Below are 17,927 nucleotides of genomic sequence, written 5' to 3'. Positions count from 1 at the left end.
ATTTATTCCTAGGAAATCTTGGAACAATATCACTCTGCAGAAAGGACGCAGGAATTACTACATAATTCTTTGAATAAAGTCCAATCTAGTTTCCCAGATGTAATTCATAAAACCATGATGATGCTCACACTGGTGTTATACTCTTATTAAATTTTCATTCTGCATTTCCTCTCCAAGAGACTTTTACATATATAGCAGATATATGCCTGTATAGCAGATGTGTTCAACTTGATTACAGCTCCTCAGTGGAACTATATGTGAAACATTCCTAGTCTCACATAAAAGGTAGTCCTTGACTTACAAACCACAGTTACGCCTAACATTTCTGTTGTTAAGTGAGACATTTGTTAAGTGAATTTTGCCCCATCCTGTGTCCTTTCTTACACCTATTGTTAAATGAATCCCTGCAATTATTATGTTAGTGACACAGTTGTTAAGCGAATCTGACTTCCCCATTGACTTTGCTCATCAGAATATTGCAAAAATGATCACATGACCCCGGGACACTGCAATCTTCATAAAATATGAACCAATTATCAAGTGTCTGAATTTTGATCACATGACCTCAGGGACACGACAATGGTCATATGAAAAACATTCATAAGTCACTTTTTTTCAATGTTGTTGTAAGTTTGAACAGTCATTAAACAAACTGTTGTAAGTCAAGGACTACCTGTAAATGGTATTTTATTATTTTGTAAGTCAAGAAAAGAAACCAAATAGTTGAAAGAACTTTAAACAATGTGGGTTGCTCAGTATTCTGCTGGTCAAGGCCAACAATCAGTTTAGCTAAGTATTCACTTCCTAACTGTGTCATGCCAGGTTTTGAAAAGCTGGCAGGCAGGAAGCGAAAGCTACCTTACTGTTTATTTGTTCCCAGAATTTTATATTTCAAAAAAAACGCAGTTTGAAAACAGATTTTCCATTGCACTTACTTACCCAGTGACATCCAGCTGCCCTCCTATGCGAGATTCCATTCCCCACTTCCAATATTCCAATGCTGTTTTTGTACTGCTAGAAAAACAAACTTCCACCAGAATTTGGGGTGTTTATTAGCCATTAAGAGGCTTAATAGCGTATGTTTCGGAGTATAAGACGAACCTTAACCCCCCAAAAGAGCGTGGAAATGTTGGCGTGTCTTATTCACAGAATACAGCCATTTTTGGCCTCCCGAAGCCCCACCCCGCACCCTATTTTTGCAAAAAACGGGCCATTTTTCCCAGAAACAGAGGCTTTTTTTGCCTTCCCTCAGCCCCCAGCAGCCCTCTGCAGGCTTCAGCAGGGCTGGGGCAAGGCAAAAATGCCTCCATTTTTGCAAACAAAGGGCGGAAAACGGGCCATTTTTCAGAAAAATAGGGTTTTTTGACTTGCCCCAGCCCCGATGAAGCCTGCAGAGTGCTGCTGGGGGCTGAGGCAAAATCTTTTTTGTCTTACTTACCTCTTCAAAATCTTGGTACGTCTTATACACCGGTGCATCTTATAGCCCGAAAAATACTGTACTTCAGAAAGTAACGAAGCCTTGTGACAAGATGAAGCAGCCTACCTCAGACAGTGGAGCGGGTGTATCTGCACAGTGACTGGGATTTCTTAAAGCAGGTGGAGGGGCCATTTTGTGACCTGCCTTAGACTGATATTGAGCTTATGAGTAAGCCTAGACAGGAAGAAAGCCTCCAAGGGACATCTCATTCCCAGATATGAACTATGCCAATATAGGGAACCTCAAGGAATTAAAGTCCAGCCTGGCTAGTGTTGGCTGTAATTGCCCTTCCTTCTGATGAGAGTTTGTCTCCTCACAAAAGTCTATTGTGCTCTTGTGAAAGCCCGGCTGACAGAAGGTCTTTGTTCCAAAGGGGTGATCTGGGAGGGAGGCTGGGAGCTGCAGTAGTCAACATTTCCCGAAGGACAGCTTGTGGCAATTGTCCTGTGGAGTGCAATTCCTCCCTGGCCATGGGAACTAAAAGCAGGGGACTCAGCCCCTCGGTGACCCCTAGAGCCAACGCCTGGCTCCCTAGCCAATTCCAAGATAACTGACTCCAAGGGCAAAGATGCTACTACTACGAAGACAAGACAAAACTCAAGCCTTTTAATAAGAGAGGGAGGGAAGTCGAGTGCCTCACACCACAGTTCAGTGGGCTCATTCTTTAAAAGGGTCATCTAGGTTTGTCTTTCTCAAGTAGGTAAAGGTAAAGGTTCCCCTGTGCTAGTCGTTCCCGACTCTAGGGGGCGGTGCCCATCTCCGTTTCAAAGCCGAAGAGACAGCACTGTCCGAAGACGTCTCGGTGGTCATGTGGCTGGGATGATTAAACACCGAAGGTGCACGGAACGTTGTTACCTTCCCACCAAAGGTGGTCCCTATTTTTCTACTTGCATTTTTAACATGCTTTCGAACTGCTAGGTTGGCAGAAGCTGGGACAAGTAATGAGAGCTCACTCTGTTATGTGGCGCTAGGGATTCGAACCGTCAAACTGCCGACCTTTCTGATCGACAAGCTTAGAGTCTTAGCCACTGAGCCACCACGTCCCTCTCAAGTAGGCAGGGATCAGCATATCTCAATCTTTGAGAACTTTTAAGTCCAGGCTGGAGAATTCTGGGAGTTGAAATCCACACAGACTTAAAAGTTGTGAAGTTTGAGAAACCCTGCTCCAGATGGATGGACTGGGCATTGCAGAAGGAGGAGGAGATATTTCACTCTTACACACTTTTTGACTCCTGCTATTCTCGTGAGTTGTGGAAGGGAAATGTGAGTGTATTTGAATATTGGGTAACGGGGGATTGATATAGATCCCAGGTTTCCCCCAGCTTGCATGCTTGTGAGCAGCTACAAAGGCTCCAGAAAAACAATGACTTTGCAGGCAGTAAAAGTGCCACTTTATTAGAAATGTGGTACAGTAGCACCAGATTGGATTGTACTTCCATACATAAGGATCCAGTTTCTTTCAGCATTCTCCCCCCCCAAACATAGCTTATATATTTATTTTTAAATTAAAAATAAGCAAAATCCAAAGCAAAAATGAGCTTCCACATGAGCTGCCTGAGCAGGCAAACAACAGAGAGTGATGATTTGCACCCTTTGAAGCAATGTACTCCACTACATTTTGTATTAACTAGTTAATAGTAACTCCCCTCTCTCAAAATCTTTAGAGTTTCTCCATGTTATGAGTTAATCACATTTGAGGTTTCCTTTGAGAAGCCAATTAATGATGTTGGAAGGGGGGGAGGGGCAGCACACAGAAACTCAGTAGAAATAGTGTGCTTAAATACTGCAAGATGGAAGGGGAGAACTGGACACAATAATATTTTTTTCTAGCAATGATCTCTTGTTGGTAATTAACCCTGTGAGTTTTCGTCTTCTATCCAGTGGCCTTGGCCTGAGCTGAAAAGCAAACAGATCAAAGCAACATGGGAAGCATTTAACCACATAGGTCCACAGGCATTAGACTCTTGAAAAGGAATAATGCCCCAAAACAATAGAGGGTTGTGCCAGGGATTTCCTTCTAACGCTTAAGCTGTTGCTAGTTGGTTTGCTAAACCAAGTAGTTCCCTACCAAAAATTAGAACACTCAAATATTGAGAATTTGCTTCTCAAAATATCCAATATTAACAAGCTTCCAAATCCACCTGAATCTTTTTTTTAATAAAAAATGAACAGAACTTAAAACAAAAAGCATTTTAGATTATAAATATTCAACTTCTCCCCCGAAATATGAAACTACAACTAAAAAGAACAAAGCAAGTTGCAGATGGCACTGTTTTGCACAAGGAAAGCCCTTTCCCAATTGACAGAGAGACAATTCTGATCAGAAAATAGATGCCTTGGGTTAAGAGGCTTTTTGGAGAATCCAGCCACCTCCTCACTTCTATTTATTTTTCCATCATAATTTAAGGATAAATATATTTCTAGATTAAATATATGGGAAGAGAAAGGTTCAAAACAGCCTTGCAGCACCTATATGGGGCATCTTGTGAGCTATTCTTCTTATTTCTCCTTTGAAATTATTGGTGTTCCTCTTCAACTTCCTTTACCTTGGTAAGGAACACTTAAATTTCTCTATTTCCGCACTTCTGTGGAACAGTCCATTTGTACTGTATAAGTCATGTCCCTAATATTTAAAATAAGGCCCAAATTAGCTCTTGCCATCATATGTGACATTCATACAAAACCAGGGGAACAGGCAGAAATTCTACCTGCGAAATGCCAAAATCTTCTTTGAAGTGATCACTGCATGACCCAATCAATTGCACAATCCTTGGTGATCTTGCATCAAAAAAAAACATGGACAGAACTCAAGGGAGAATAGAATCCCAGTTTATACTGATGAAAGAGTGATGGCTGTATAATTGGCTGCTAATTTGTCCTTCCGGAATTATTACCTAAGGCCTCCTACTGCCCAAAACCAAGACTTTTAATTTTAAATAGGATGGGATTTTAATAGCAAAAGTTCCCTTTATATTTACTGAAGCAACAATTTCTAACCAGTAGCTTCCAAGTTTATTTAAAGAAAGGGTGGAGGCTTAGTAATAAAATTCCATATCTGGATCCTGCCAGGGCTTACAAATCTTAAAGAGCTTGACAAATAGGCACAGTTTTACCAGCTGTGGCTTCTCATCAATGCTATCAGTCGCCTGAAGAGCCATTCCTTGCTCAATGTTTTTTCCCTTGCAGCTCTTAAAGCTATAATAAGCACTCCTTCAGCATCTGAAGCTAACCAACTTATTAATTTATGTACTTATCAAATTTGTTTGTCGCCCATCTTACTGTGAGATGACTATTTGACTATTATCTTCTGAGTAAGAGGTTGCACTAGTGTCTGGGAACAAGGGCACGCTCAATGGTGCCGATACAGTGTTCTAATCTCAAAGAAGGTCCTTGTGTTTTCCCATCACCTATGGGTGCTAGAGGTTAGGAGAGGTGCTCAGAATCATATGCTCAGTTGGGTTTACATAAGATGGAAAGTGATTCCTATACATACCCTGAGAAAAATTTATTTCAGTCCAGCCCAGCCTGCTACTTGGCTAGTCCTACGCATGATATTACGAGTTCAACGTTTTGGCCATTATCCAAGTGATCACATAGAGACCTCCGCAGGGAAGCTATTTTGGTTTTAACAGCTTAAGGAACAATAGAGGATGTAGCTTCAGATTTTGCCTCCGATTCTTTAGCCACAAAGTCATAGACCTTCTGAGGTCCCAGCTGAATTCGGCTTCTGGATTGGGGTTAGGGAAGCTTTACATAAGATACAATCTTAGCTAGAGGAACGGCTAACGGCAACAGCGGTTGTGTTTCATCCACAAATAAATTATTTAGCGGGAAGCACTCAAAGAAGAATGGTGAAGATGGTACGAAGTAAGCAAGCTGGAGCACACGCAGTACCCGTTAGATTTCCAGGAGACTGCTTTGCTCAGGGCTGGTGGCATCTTTTTCCTCTCCAGCCAGGCCATCTTGAAGGGCTGCAGCGCTGGGAGAACTAGCCACTGTAGCAACCTCTTCGCGCTCTGCTTCACCTTCTGGCGGTTTGCCCACTCCCATTTCATTATGGGTCTTCTGATGCTTGCTGAGGTGGTCGCTACGAGTGAAGCGCTTGTTACAGAGTAAACAGGTAAATTTCTTCTCCCGGGTATGGGTGCGAACGTGGCGCTCCAGCTCATCCGAGCGCGTAAAACGCTTGCCGCAGAAGAGCCAGTTGCATACAAAAGGACGTTCCCCAGTATGCCATCGCAGGTGGGCTTTCAGGTGCGAGGCTTTCCCGTAGACCTTCCCGCAGCCTGGGATATGGCAGCTGTGGATAGGCTTCTTCCGCAGGCTGGCTGCCGAGGCCCCAAGCCGCTCTAGTTCTTGGCAATTAGGGCAGTCACAAGTGGACCTGCCGGTTGTGCTGCCAAAGGAGCCCCCTCTTCCAGGCTTCAAGGCAATCCCACCTTCCATCAGGGAGTTATTGGCCACTGGCTTGGGTTTGTACATTTCTTGGGGTAGCACATGTTGTCCTGAAGGGAGAAGGTGTGATGAAGAAGTAATGCCCACCGCAGGATAAGGAGCAGGATTCAAAGTTGTGAACTCAGAAGTGTAACTGGGTAGCTGGGGGCTGATGGGCGCCTGACTCGGCATGGACTGTAAGGAACCCTGGAGTCCATCTGATTGTGGCTGAGAGCTCAACCAGTTGCTGTTGGAATGCATATCCCACCAAGACGACGTAGGGTTGCTAGAGCTGGTAGAGATGCCTGGGTGGATGCCAGCTTTGTACCAGGAGCCATAAGGGTGTGCCATGTCCAAGGAGGTATAGACACTGGGGAGACAATCAGGGGATAGATGCCCCTTAGGCACCAGCAACGAAGAAGGATCTTGAGTTGTGGGTGAGGCTGAGAAGGAATGGGGGAAAGGACTGTAATCATTGCTGTAAGTGGTGGAAGCCTGAGGGCTTGCTGAAGGTGACATCAATCCATTCCCATTGGGGAAAGTGGCTGCATAGGAATCGCCCATGCCTTCAGTGCTCCAGAGTTTCGGAGCAAAAGACTCTACTCCCAAAACGTAAGGTTTTCTTCCCAAATTGTTCTCAGAGTTTCTGGGAGAGGTTGATTCTTGAACTGGGTTACAATCTCCAAATTTATCCCAAGTGTCCATCAACATAGCCAGGGAACTGGAGCCATACTGCACTTCTTCCTAGGGGGTGGGAAAAGAGAGAAAAAGCAAAAAAAAAAGTTTGTAAGTTGCCATTACAACTTGTCATATTACATTCTCAGCACTGTTATGGCACATGTAGAGATAGTTCTCAACTTACAATCATTTGTTTAGTGACTGTTCAAAGTTACAGCAACACTGAAAAAGTGACTTATGACCGGTCTTCACACAACCACCGCAGCATTCCCACAGTCACATCATCAAAATTTGAGCACTTGGCAACGAGCATGTATTTATGGTTGCAATATCCCGGGGTCATGTGACTAGTTCCCACCTTCCCAGCCAGCTCCCAACAAGCAAAGTCAATGGGAGAAGGTGAACTTGCTCAATAACAACACAATTGACTTAACAACACTTATTCACTTGACAGTGCAGTGCAATGATTTACTTAACAATCATGGGGGGGGGGGAAAGGTCATAAAACTGGAGGTGATTCACTTAACAATTGCCTGGCTTAGCAACAGAAATTCAAGTTCCAAGTGTGGTCATACGGTAAGGACTACCTGTATAGTTAAAGAGATAGGGAAAACCTTGAATGGGAACTTCCATCTGCTCTGGTTCCCACTGCTAAGAAGTTCACAGGTAGGGTGTGTGAATGCATCTTGGAATGATCAAGGTTTCATGTAAAACACCTTAAGTCTTGCCATTGCAAAAAAAGGAAAACACATTTTTCAAACAATCTTAAGGGAGAAGCTGCAGTTATCTTAAGCAGGGGCTATATAGCAGTTAAAACAGCGATGGCGAACCTTTTTTGGCTCGCGTGCCACAAGGGGGGGGACTCAGGGGGGTCGCACCCATAATGCAATGCCCGACCCCCCCAATGCACATGCGTGCACAACGTGCCCCCCCATTTTTACATGCTTTTTCCGCCCTCCCCAGGCTCCAGAGGCTTTATAGGCGCCTGGGGAGGGTGAAAAGAGCCTCCCCCCCCGGAGGCCCTCCGGAGGCTTCAGGGACCATCCGGAAGCTTTCCTGAAGCCTTCGGAACGCTCAAAAGGATCCTCCGAGCAAACCGGAAGTGACTTCCGGTTTGCTCGGAGGGTGGTTTTAAGCGCTCCGAAGGCGTCAGGGAAGCCTCCGGACGGTCCCTGAAGCCTCCGGAGGGCCTCTGGGGGGGCGGGGAGGCTCTTTTCACCCTCCCCAGGCTCCTATAAAGCCTCTGGAGCCTGGGGAAGGCAAAAAATGGCTTTTAAAAAGGTGAACTCAGCTGGCCAGCGCGCGCATGCGCGCTGGCCAGCTGACAGGGCAGCGCCTCACGTACCCTGACAAATGGCTAAGCGTGCCACCTGTGGCACACGTACCATAGGTTCACCATCACTGAGTTAAAATAAAAACCATAGGATTGGATCCCAAAGAATAAATGACTCTATTCTTCTGCCTGTCCAGACATTTTTTTAAAAGATTTTTGGGTGTGTGTGTTAAAGTAGCTACAGAGTTTGGGCACTTGTGATAGTTGTCCTTTATTACCTTGTCTCAGGTGAGCTGCCAGCCTTATTTGCCTAGGGATCTTTTTTCCCCTATGGCATAAGGATCACAAAGTAATATAACTATCCCAAAGTGAACGTTATGTGTTCTTCTTAAATCATTCCCATTCATATAATTAATGATTGCATACCACATAAAACCTGTTCTCAATTTTACATTTGTTCTTATTAGTTTCAGATAAGTGGAGCCAGTGGAACAGCTTGCCTTCAGAAGTTGTGGGGTTTTTAAGAAGAGATTGGACAGCCCTTGATCCAGAATGATATGGGGTCTCCTGCTTATGAAGGGGGTTAGACTAGAAGACCTCCAAGGTCCCTTCCAACTCTGTTATTCTGTTAATTAGTTAATTTAGAACCTGTATTCTTTGGTAACCTGCATTATGGCTACATAACTGAGATACAAAAAACTGGCTCTTTTACTGGAAAAATTCATCTTAAACCATGGAAAAGGTACCCGTTTCAAAGCCAGGAACAAAAATGTGAAAAAACTTGAAATTCAAGTAGCTTTGCATTTCACTCTAGCTGTTTCACAAATCTCACCTTGTGGTATCACAGCCAGAGGTGAAATTCAAAAATTTCTTCTACAAGCAAGGAAAATTACCATCATGGTAATTTATGGCAATATATAGGAACATGTTCTGAAAAGAGTAAGAGTAAAGGGTAAGAGTTAGAGCCAATACACATGATCTTGTTTTTCAGAAATGTTTAATTACAGATTGGCAATTCATCTACAATGATTATTTCATTCATGCAACTCTAGTAAGACAATCTATCATACACAGATTATACTGGTCTAAACTATATACAGGTAGTCCTTGACATGACCATAATTGGGACCAGAATTTCTGTTACTAAGCAAGACAGTTGTTAAGTGAGTCACACCCAATTGTGTAAAAAAATTTTCATGGTTGTTAAGCAAATCACTGCAGTTGTTAAGTGAATCACACAGTTGTTAAGTGAATTTGGCTTCTCCATTGACTTTGCTTGTCAAAAGCCAACTGGAAAGCTTGCCAATGGCTATCATGTGACCATGGGAATGCTACGACAATCATAAATACAAAGACCGGTTGTAAGTGACTTTTTCAGTCCCACTGTAACTTCAACAGTCACTAAACAAGTGCTTGTAAGTTGAGGACTACCTTTAATAAGTGCACAGCAATGTTCCTGTTCCATAGCATGGGAAGATGAACGAAGATGGGGCTGAGGTGGTTGCAAATGGAACAGAGACTAGAGAAAATAGGGAGAAACGTTCAGTCCCTTTGGAAATCAAGGCAATATCAAAGCCCTGTTTGATTGAGGAAGGACAGTGTTTCTTCAAGCAATACTTTCACCACCACTGCATCGTATGTTTGTCTTCAGCATTAATAACTGCGATAAAGAATAAGAACATCCATATGCCTATTACAGGTTAACTGAGCGCACTAATTTTGTAGTATGCATTTCAAAGCCCTATTTTTGTGCTTTAATGCTCCTGGAAACAATGGAGCACACATTCACATACACATGTATGTATCTTCCAATTAAGCCTATGCGACATTTCAGACCTGAGTTCTAAATGGGCTTTAGTATGCATTAGCCAATGAATGTAGCACTTGCTTGCAACTCTTTGAAGCTGCTATGTCCACCTTTTTGGAATCATATCTGAAGAATTGCTCCCTTCTTCACATTTCACACTCAACCTGGGGGTTCTACTAGCTCTGAAGAACAGACTAGAGAAGGGATCCTCTCCTATGCTACTGATTTTTATGAAATACTAGCCCATAACCCAGCGTTGCCCGGGTATTTATTTATAGGGGGGAAATGTCCGGACCAAATGTAATTTCTAATGTTGGATTTTCCACCTTACCAGAGAGAGCCCCCTTGTGGAGTACTGTGAAGCCATTACTATGGCAATTCCACTGTGCTGTACAGTAGAAGCCATTTAAAGGCACAACAACAGGCTGCATCTTAACAGAACACCCCCTACCCCGAGGGATGCTATGGGTATCTTACCCCCACAGTATTTGTCTCCAGCGAGTAAATCATCTGTGTACCAAGTTTGGTTGAAATTGCCAGAGGCGTTCCAGAGTTATGCTGGAATATACACACACAGCCATATATATATGTATATATTCTCATGGTAAATAATCTACTCTAGCATTTTACTCTTTTTGGTACCTAATAAAAATGTATTTACTCTCCTAATGTCTTAATCATGTTTTATGTTATCCTTAGAATATTTGGATGATTTTTAAAATTCCTGCATTCATTTGTCCTGTGCTATAAACCTTACAGTTGGACTTATAGCTGCCATTGTAATGGTTCCAGAATATAGCTGGCTAATTGAAATATCCTACTTCAAAACACTTGAGATTTCAAAAGGACACAAAATATTGAAACAGTAACTTAGTACATGTGATTCCGAACAAACATGTTTAGTGCTGTGATAGTTTCTTGTGGTTGATTTATGTGGGAGTTGATCTGTATTCCTAACTCCAATTTCATTAGTATCAAATGAAAGCTACTCAGCCCCTATTTATCAGATTGAAAACATTTAAACTGTTATTTCTAAAAAAAAGAAGCTATTTTTGTGTATAGCAATATAGCAGAGACATATTAAGCAACAATGGGGAATTATCTACCAGGGTCACATCCATCATTTCAGCTTCAGAGTTTGGCATATAATTCTGAATTCAGCATCTCAAGAAATTTTATATTTAAACAGCAAACAGAAATGTGTTTGTGATCTAGAGAACTCTTCGACAGATGTTACGCAAAATAGTTAACAGGCAGTTTTACAGATGTTCTACTCACTTTTTAATGTCATCGTATATTTTCAATCCCAACCACATAGTAGAAGGAGCCACACCGCAAAAGTACCATTTATTCATTATAATTTTATAACACTTCCAGTGATTTACATCATGAAAGCATGAGCAGCAAAAAGACACAGCACCAAAATAATTAATTGGCTAAAAGTACAATAATAGAGTTAGCACAATAGTGGCCATTCATTCACCAAATGCCTTCCAGAAAAAGTTCAGTCTTTTAATTTGGAAAGCCAATGCTAAGGGTGCCAGAAAGAGGATATTCCTTAGTTCAAGCACCATAGCTGAAACACATAGCCCATGAGCCTACTCTCCTTTGACTTAAAAGGCCTGGGGTGTCAGGGGAAAAATCACCCTGAGCTAATGAGGTCTAGAATCGACGGCTTTTCCAAACAGCATATCTTCAAGAAAAACAAAAATAAAAACCCGAGAATATGTTCTAATTAAAACAAGCTTTAATACAAAAATAAGAAATAAGAAAATAAACAAATCTATCTAATTGTTACATTTTGGCAAAAGCAATTCTCGTCCACCTTCTTGGCAGACGGACAGAAGATCAAAAGGGAAGAAGTCTCTGGAATGTGTGATGAGCAGGCGCAGTACATCAATTGCTGATAAGGGCTTATGACCTGCGCAATAACTCTTTCAGTTCAGCTAGCAAACAATTAACGCAGTGACATGGAGGACCATTAAAAAATATTGGTGAGATGACTGGGAGCAGCAGGCAGGCCATTTCTGTATGGAGTAAGCAGTCCAGCTAACTCCTAGAGCAGGGGTCTCCATGGACCAACACCGAGCCATGGCTTGCCAGAAACCGGGCTGTGCAAATAAGAGAAGCCCCATCTGCAGGATGCAGGCAGCACACAAAACTACACCCCTCCGGTCCATGGAAAAACCTCTCCTCATGGAACCGGTCCCTGGTGCCCAAAGGATTGGGGGCCACTGGCCTGGAGAACAAGAGGTATAGGACTTTGTAGCTTAAAAATAGCACTGTGAATTGCACCTGTAAATTATGGAAAATTGCCACAAAATCAGGGGTGGGTTGCTGCCAGTTTTACTACCAGTTCGCAACCACGCTGCGTACGCATGCACGGTTCAATGTAAATTGTTCTTCGTGTATGCGCAGAACAACTTACAGTGAATTGCCAATGCGCAGTCACTAAAAATCAAAATGGCGGTGGCCCAGCGGTGGCGACGGAACCGGTTGAGAGGAGTGGCAGGCCTGGGTCACTGCCGGTTCTGCAACCCAGGCCTGAATTCCACTACTGGTTTGGCCGAATCGGGAGCAACCCACCTCTGCACAAAATGCAATTGAAAGTGCACAATTGGAACGAACAGAAAACTTATAAGAGCGAGAATGGGAGAATATGACCATTTGCTGTGTACATGACTGTGATTTATGCCATTTTTTGCTGAAAGCCAGTTTTTTGTTTATGGCAAAAAATACTCCCATTGCAGATAATGAATTTTGCTTTACGACCATGGTGATTTGCTTCATGACCACTGGGGGAAAAAATTGCAAAATTGGATCAAGCATATGATGACCTGCTTAATGACTGGCACAATTTATAACCATAATTCCTGTGTCAATTATGGTTGTAAGTCAAGGACTATCTATAAAAAGAAGCTGAGTTCAGTGCTGCTTGCAGCTGTTGGCACTACCTCTTCTTCATATCAGTGGTGGTTTTCTAATTTTTTTACTACTGGTTCGCTCTACTTCATATGCTTACTGAAGTTGCACATTCCTCTTACATGTAATATGTAAATGCAGAAGCTCTTTTTCCGGTTCTTGTATTTAGGGGGCCAAGCGGACTGGCTGTCTCAGCTGTCATCTAGTTTGTAGGGCTCATATCATGAAAGAAGCTGAAGGTTGCAACATTCTATTTATTCATATTTTGAAATAAACTTACTTTATTTCAAAATATGTATAAAGGCTTACTTCTGAGTTAGCATGGTTAAGATTACATTTTTACACCCTATCTTTTAATGCTCTAATTTATAAATTGTAGATTTATAAAAGTGAAAATAAATGTACATATACCCCAAACGTTATTTTTAAAGGAACAAAATATTATGCTAAATTAGCATTTTAAAAAACACCACTGCATAAAAAACCACTACTGCTTTGTTGAAATTATGTCCATTTTAATTTATTTTAGTGTGCATTTTCTTCATTGCAATCAAAATAGTCTCCAAGTTTAAATTAATTTACCTTTAAATTGTAGTTCCAACTAAACTTTACCACTGCTAAGTAAAAATGTTCCTTTCTAAGCTTTAGCAAATTAGCCTAACAGCCTGTTATATAAAAGGGAAATTAGGTGCAAATCTAAATACATTAATCTGTGAGAAAGTAAACTGGTTTACTTTCAAATTAACCATACACTGGATTATGTTGTAATAATTGAGTGTTGGATTTGGACCAAGAGATTTGGTCCAATGTTGGATTTGGCTCTAAACCACATCTGTTAAGAAATTCACACGATGACTCAGAATAATGTGCTTAATTTGGTTAATAAATTTACCCATTTTATGGGTTGACATAACACATAAAAACCAAATACTTCACAAAATATACTAAACCACAAAAGAAGTAGCCAGATTACAACTGACAATGCTTACTAGTTCCTAACGCCATGCTTCTTTATCAGTGTATAATATGTAGTTGGAAGTTGCCTTTTTATATTAAAAGGATTTCACTGGGAAACCTGCCCATCCCCTTTTATTCATCCCAAACTAAGGCTTTAAATTGCTTTGTTCTTCCTTCAAAAATTGGAAGTGTGCTGTTGAGTAACAGCTTAAATCAGCAGTATGGTGCTCTCAATATAAAACAAATTAATCGTTTCACTTAATACTGTCTTTATTTCTGTTTAAATGCCATCCTGTGTGGTGTAGTAGTTAAAATGCCAGGCTGGGAGCCAGGAACTTATCTTCTAATCCCCCTGCAACCATGGAAGATCATGAGCGATGGTGGGCCAGTCAGTTTCTCTTGGAGCAAGAGCAAATTTGTAGAGTTTAACCTGTTGGGCCAGGTTCAACTTCAAGTTCACTCTTAGCCATAAAAGCTCACTTTGTTATTTTTGCTCAAGCATATTCTTACAGCCAGTCATGGAAAGAAACTGGTCCTAAGAACACTGCCTTGAATTGGCAAAAGAAAGGCTGTATAGAAATATTAATATTGCTATTACAAATTATATAATATTAATTATAATTAAATATATTTATATATATTATAAAATATTTGTTATATTAATTATTAATATTAATAATATTGTTATATATTGTTTTTAATAAAATTTCAAAATAGACTTTTCCAGGATCCTAAACTTACAGTATAAGAGCTAGTTTGGTATAGTGGTTAAAACAGCGGTGGGTTCCTACTGGTTCAGACTGATTTGGCTGAGTAGGTAGTAACTCAGCCGGCCACGCCCCCGACCTGGTTTTATCGGCGATGCTGTAGGCGGCGCCATTTTGTTTTTTGTTTCTGCGCATGCGCAGAAGCATTTTTTACCTACTGTGCATGTGTGTGTAGCATGCGCGCCCGAAGCCCATCCCTGAGCTAACTGACAGTAGAAGAAGCCGGAACCCACCCGTGTGTTAAAGGTATCAGGCTAAAACTGGGAGACTGTGAGTTCTAGTCCCATTTTAGGCATAAAGCCAGTTGGGTGACCTTGGGCCAGTCACTCGTTTTCAGCCCTAGGAAGGAGGCAAGAGCAAACCACTTCAGAAAAAAAACTTGTCAAGAAAACTGTGGTGTCTGCTCAATCAGGAGCAGACAATAATGACTTTGGGGCACAAAGACAAAACAACCTCATTATATAATAAAAAATAATATAGTACACACACATAAAATATAAGCAGCAAGTGGATCAGTTTAAAAGATTCATTGAAATTTACCAATTTAAAATACTAAAAGTCCCAGGGAAAGTTTCTCTCTATTAAGAGACACATTTCTGTGCTACCACACACAATGGGGAGGGGATAAGAATGTATTTTGGCAGCTTAATCTTTAGCCCTATTCAAAGCTTGCTTTTCAATTTATCATAATTGCATATCTAACAAAGGCCGGTAAACCTTAAGCAGAAACCAATGTGGCTTCTGAGCAACTCGTGTTTTCAATCTCGTTATTTTTTTTTAATGGGTCTTTGAATTACATTGTGGCATTTTATAGCATCTCTTTTCCCTTCCCTGAATGACTTCCTTTTCATTTGCTCCTTTTATGTTTTTAATCCGGTCCTTTAACAGTGCTGGTTCGCCAATCCTGACATGAAATGCTATGTTAAAAGCATGCACACATACACATACAGTACACAGACATATCCACCATCCAATGAATCCTGTTCCAGCTAATCACTCAGAGTCCTAACTCAGATTTATATCTTCCAAAGCCTGTAATAAAAATCAATCTGTATTGAATACAGGAGATGCCTCCTAAGAATCAAAACATTTAAATGATGGAATAATCCTAAAACAGCTTTTTAATTCAACCCATATTCTTCACAATCTTGTGATATTTCCATACCTCACCTCCCCCTTGCATTTACAGTATATTATTAGCTGGAAGGTAATGATAAATGGCAAGGGGAAAAAAGAAGCATATTTATTTCAAATGACAACGGATTGATTTTATTTGTATGGCTGCCAAGTCACAACCTAAAGAAATTGACTTAACTCTAAGGTTAACTAGATAAACCTGAGACTAATTGGGTCATCCTTTGCTGCATAAAGTTAGTGTAACCTGATGTGATGCATTAAATTTGGGGCTGACCATATTTTTTTACCTCTATGGTGGAGGGTCCCATGATCATCTAAGAAGAGAATGTATTATAAATAGAAAAATAATTATAGTAGCAAGTATACTTCAATCATAAGTTCATATTTACTTATCTAAACAAATAAACATTATGACCATGGGCCAACCAAAAAAAGAAAAACCCAGTGGGAGTGGGAGCAACCTCTGACTTCCTACTGGCTTCCCCACTGACTTCGCTTGTGAGAAGCTGGCAGGGAGCGCTGAAAATCATGATCATGTGATTGTGTGGATGCTACAAGGGCCATAAACTGTGAATAAAAGTGGTCTGAACATTGTGAAAATTTCATTTCCAGGGAAATCATGGGTCCTGGAAATCATGGGTCCTGGGCTTTTAAAAAATTCTTTACGTTAGCAAATTTTTGGTATCCTGATTCAAAATTGTTGTGGTGCAATGCACTTTTGGGGTTAACTTGAGGGTACAAACAGACAAATACAAGGAGAGCTTTTGTAATACATAGATACAGCATTAATGGTGCATCCCCACTTGCTATTCTCCTAGTCTTTCTATTCATTTTCCTCTGTATGCAATAAAAAGAGGTATAATATTGGTTCAGAGTAAGAGGTACAGTATACAATATCCCATTCTATTGTTACTGTTACATCTACTTTGGCTGCAGCTGCCCTGTCTATCATTCCATAGTTTGGAAAGGGTTTATTTTCCCAGGACAAAAATTTCCAACCATTTTCAGCCATTAACATATCTAGAATTCAAAGCATGTTATAAACGCTCTCACAAAATGACTGCTAAAGGGAATACCACAAGTCACAACACAACAATATACCCAAAAACAAACACATGAGAACAATTCCTGTCTCTCCCTAATTTGCATTTATTTACCCGCCCACCCCCACCACTAGGCAAGTAGGAAAATTTCCAAACAAAGCTCTGGACTGCAGCTAATCTTCATTTTTATTTTTCAAGAAGATATATGTGATCCAAAAATATTGTTAGAAAAAACAGTAATGCTTGAGCTACAGAGTGTTAGAATCCAAATGATTGTTTTTAGTATGAAAATATTTATTTTAAAGAAAATCAGGTAAAACAGGGAGCCTGGTCCCAAGAAAGATAGCTGAAGGCACGTGGGCATCACACTAAAGATTCAAGGCCTAGAATGTGAGTGTCAGCTGGTAAGCAGATAGGAAACATACCATATTTTTCAGAGTATAAGATGCACCGGAGTATAAGACGCAGCAAGGTTTTGAAGAGGAATTTTTTTTAAAAAAAAGTTTTTGCGCTCTGCAAACCTCCCCAAAATGGTGTTTTTCGCGAAAATGGGCCCGTTTTTTGTCAAAAAAAAGGGACATGGATAGCCTTTAGGAAACTTATAGAGTACTCCTGGGTGCTGGGGGGACAAAAAACCAGGCCGTTTTTCACTCATTTCTGCCCTCCCCAGCCCCCAGGAGCTCTCTGAAATCCTCCTAAAAACTATGCACGGCAATTTTGGTGAAGTGGCGGAGTTTCAGGAGGCAAAAAATGCTGTATTCAGTGTATAAGACGCACCCAGATTTTCACCTTCTATTTTGGGGGGGGGGAAGGTGCGTCTTATACTCCAGAAAGTACGGTACCTGGATGTATTAATTCTATTTTACCTGTAAGGTTATTAAGTACAAACTTCCCACTGGCACTTTTAATCGGAAAGGGACACACGGCCACTTGGCCACTGCCACCTGGCTGTGGGATACCTCACCCTCGGCAATTCACTGAGGGGACAACTCGTCCTAGTCAACTTGCTGCAAACCTGGGCTTTCCAGTCTGGTTTCCAAAGGCAGCCTGGTTGTTGTTGTTGTTAGTTGCGAAATCGTGTCCGACCCATCATGACTCCATGGACAATATTTCTCCAGGCCTTCCTATCCTCTACCATCCTCTGGAGTCCATTTAAGCTCACGCCTACTGCTTCAGCGACTCCATCCAGCCACTTCATTCTCTGTTGTCCCTGAAGGCTTCCCAGCCTCGCTATCCAGCAGCCCCCCCACCCCCAGAAAAGAAAGATACGCTATACAGGAGTCATGGTTACACACACACACACACACACACACACACACACGCACACACATCATTCCAAGCTTGTGGACTTTTGTCCACATCCAAGCTGGCAAGCTGCCAATTGTGCAGAGAAGAATCTCTCCTTCACTCACATGCACACATCCCTACCCAT

The 17,927-nt window shown here is 41.4% G+C and overlaps 1 protein-coding gene across 1 annotated transcript in view; it reads right to left on the bottom strand.

Annotated features, from left to right (window-relative positions):
• Positions 1-2,841: 2,841 nt before the first annotated feature.
• The window catches only part of SP7 (Sp7 transcription factor), a 46,047-nt gene continuing 30,961 nt past the window's right edge, over positions 2,842-17,927 (bottom strand). The window contains exon 2 of the mRNA XM_081937654.1: positions 2,842-6,655. Coding sequence (XP_081793780.1) covers positions 5,375-6,622 — 1,248 coding nt within the window. The 5' untranslated portion in view covers positions 6,623-6,655 and the 3' untranslated portion in view covers positions 2,842-5,374. The remainder of the gene's footprint in view (positions 6,656-17,927) is intronic.

This window comes from Natrix helvetica (assembly GCF_964273705.1).
Source record: "Natrix helvetica genome assembly, chromosome: 1".
Classification (NCBI taxonomy): Eukaryota; Metazoa; Chordata; class Lepidosauria; order Squamata; family Natricidae; genus Natrix; species Natrix helvetica.
Note: the sequence above shows the minus strand (reverse complement) of the source record. Positions and strands in the feature narration are given on the sequence as shown.